General features: G+C 35.2%; 1 protein-coding gene across 1 annotated transcript; it reads left to right on the forward strand.

The window, feature by feature from the left end:
• Positions 1 to 1,453: 1,453 nt before the first annotated feature.
• Positions 1,454 to 2,605, forward strand: LOC114270678 (protein FAR1-RELATED SEQUENCE 5-like). Its single transcript, XM_082918838.1, has 2 exons — positions 1,454 to 1,694; positions 1,776 to 2,605. Exons 1-2 carry the CDS (start codon positions 1,454 to 1,456, stop codon positions 2,603 to 2,605), a joined length of 1,071 nt encoding a protein of 356 aa, XP_082774964.1.
• Positions 2,606 to 2,982: the final 377 nt, after the last annotated feature.

Raw genomic sequence — 2,982 nt, forward strand, 5'->3', positions numbered from 1 at the left:
TGATGTTTTGTTTTTTGTGGCTAAAATAGTCTATTTTGTCTTTTGTGGCTAAAATAGCCAAAAAAGCCTGAAAAAACTCTTCCCAAACGGACTCTTAGTCTTCCAATGCCGATGACGAGTTGTAATTATCAACACTCGGCCGAGTCGGAGTTGACAAATCCATTGTAAGTCAAACACTTTTTTCAAGAAAATAAAATACACTATTATGATTGCTTATTTGAAATAATTTAAATCAGAAATGTTTTGAATTTTAAAAATTTTATCAAATCTCTCGTATGAATTGAACTAATACAAATTTATATATATATATATATATATATATATATATATATATATATATTATGTGGATCTCATCCTTACGTAAGAAATTTGATAAAATATTTAGAATTTCTAACCTAATTCAATTTAAGTAAATGTATTTTTAAATTTTTTTATAAAACAAATAAATAAATAAATAACAGTTCCGCTACGTCGCTCGAAAACTTACCCCCCGAATCCCCCGAAATTGATAAAGGTGAGTTTTGAGATCACTGTCAATCTACCAACACCACGTGCGAAATAGAAGAAGAAAAGAGAGGAGATGAGAGAAAGAGGAGCCCGTCGAAGAAGAATACCACTAAGATTGACCACCGACGACCAGCAAAAAACTCTGCCGAAGTGACTGTGTTGTTCGGCATTTCTTCTTCTGAGGCCTCTGTTTCTTCTTCTTCTTCATTCTGTTTCTTGTCCAAGGGTATGTCTCTGTTTCTTCTTCTGAAATCTAGTTCATAGAATGCTGCTATTTTGTTAGTAATGTATTTATTGATTTAGTAGTGGTAATCTTTGTACATAATTTTATAAAAACCTAGTTGATTTATACATAATTTTATAGAGGGAAATGTTTGAGAACTCGACCGGAGAGGGAATTATGTATAAATCAGCTAGGTATCATCAGACTCCAAAATTATGTTTATAGAAACCTAGTTCAAAAATGGTATTATCCACAAATGGATTTCTGAATTTGTGGACTAACCTAGTTCATTCTGAATTTCTGTGCTATTCATCTATTTGTGGATTTCGCAAAAATGAATTTGTCGATTTCAGAATTTCTGTGTTGTTCATCTAATTGTCCAAAGACAATCAAGAAATCCATTTTTGTGGACTAACCTAGTTCATTCTGTTTCTTGTCCAAGGGTATTATCCATTTTTGTAATTAAATGTGTCTCAATGTGCTCTTTGTTCTAAGTGATAGGTTCAAAACCCAGTTAAGTCATTATGCATAAGTTTTTTGTATGAACAGAACCTGTTTTGGACAAACTGTTTCACACTTTGCATTTGAGTTTGATGAACATAATTTGTGTATGAACAGAACCTATATGAACATAACCATAATTTATGAATAGAACCTGTATGAACATAATTTGTTTGATGTATACAAACTGTTTCACACTTCGCATTTGAGTTTGAAGGTACAATGGACATTGATTCAAACCATCCTACATTGAGTGGGGGTGAGGAAGTTGAGGAAGCAGAGAACAATCCTTCATTAAATGAGAGTGACGAAATTGAAGAACCTAAGAAGGGGATGTGGTTTACTTCAAAGCAAGAAGTTCACGAGTTTTATGCAAAATATGCTAAAAACCTTGGATTTGCTATAGCTTACAGAACACAGAATGTTAGATCGGATGGAAAGGTGAAATACTTTGGAATTGAATGTACTCGGGCGCAGAAGAGGACAAAAAGATCAGAAGTAAACCCCCTGAAACCATCTTTGTCATAAAAAATTGATTGTAAAGCTAGGATAAGAGCGATTTTACAACCGGATGGAAGATATAAGTTAACTACAGTTGTGCTTGACCATGCGCATGATTTAATTCCTAGCGACTCACGCCATTTTCCAATGAATAAGAGGATTCGTACTCCTGTGAAGAGAAGATTAGAAATAAATGATGAAGTAGGAATAGGGGTATCTAGGAATTTTCATTCTATAGTTGTTGAAGCGGGGGGATATGAGGCATTAACATTTGATGAACGAGATGTAAGGAACCACATTGAAAATGCTAGAAGATTGAGGCTTGGGATAGGAGACGCCAAATCAGTTGCATTTTATTTTCATAGGATGCAACAAGAAAATTCAAACTTCTACTCTGCAATTGACTTTGATGTAGATGGTCGCATTCGAAACTTGTTTTGGGCGGATGCAAGGAGTAGGGCGGGTTATAAAACACTTGGAGATGTTGTCTCATTTGACGCGACCTATCTTACAAACAAGTATGATATGCCGTTTGCTCCATTTGTAGGAGTTAATCACCATGGACAGTCAATCTTGTTTGGTTGTGGGCTATTATCTAATGAGAACACGGACACTTTTGTTTGGCTATTCAAAGAATGGTTGAATTGTATGTCAGCCACTCCTCCAAATGCTATTATAACTGACCAGTGCAGAGCCATGCAAAATGCCATACAGATTGTCTTCCCAGAGGCTCGACATCGTTGGTGCTTATGGCATGTAATGAAGAAAATTCTCGAGAAATTGAGAGGATATTCCCAATATGAAGCCATTAAATTCGTTTTACAAAGTGCAGTCTATGATTCTTTCAGAAAAGATGAATTTGATGAGGAATGACAAACGATGATTGAAAAGTTTAGCCTCCATGACAACGAGTGGTTGGGAGTATTATATGCTGAGCGACATAGGTGGATTCCTGCTTATGTGAAAGATATATTTTGGGCTGGCATGTCAACTACACAGCGAAGTAAGAGCATGAATGTGTTTTTTGATGGCTATGTCAACTCAAAGACTACTTTAAAGCAATTTGTTGAACAGTACGACAATGCATTGAGAAACAAGGTAGAGAAGGAGACCAAAGCAGACTTCAAATCTTGAGACAGATTGTATGATTGTTTAACGGTGTATGAGTTTGAGAAGCAATTTCGTGCAGCCTACACAAATGTGAAATTTAAAGAAGTTCAAGTAGAATTGAAGCGACTACTGTATTGTCA

The sequence above is a fragment of the Camellia sinensis genome, chromosome 3 (assembly GCF_055761805.1).
Source record: "Camellia sinensis isolate YWXY chromosome 3, ASM5576180v1, whole genome shotgun sequence".
Classification (NCBI taxonomy): Eukaryota; Viridiplantae; Streptophyta; class Magnoliopsida; order Ericales; family Theaceae; genus Camellia; species Camellia sinensis.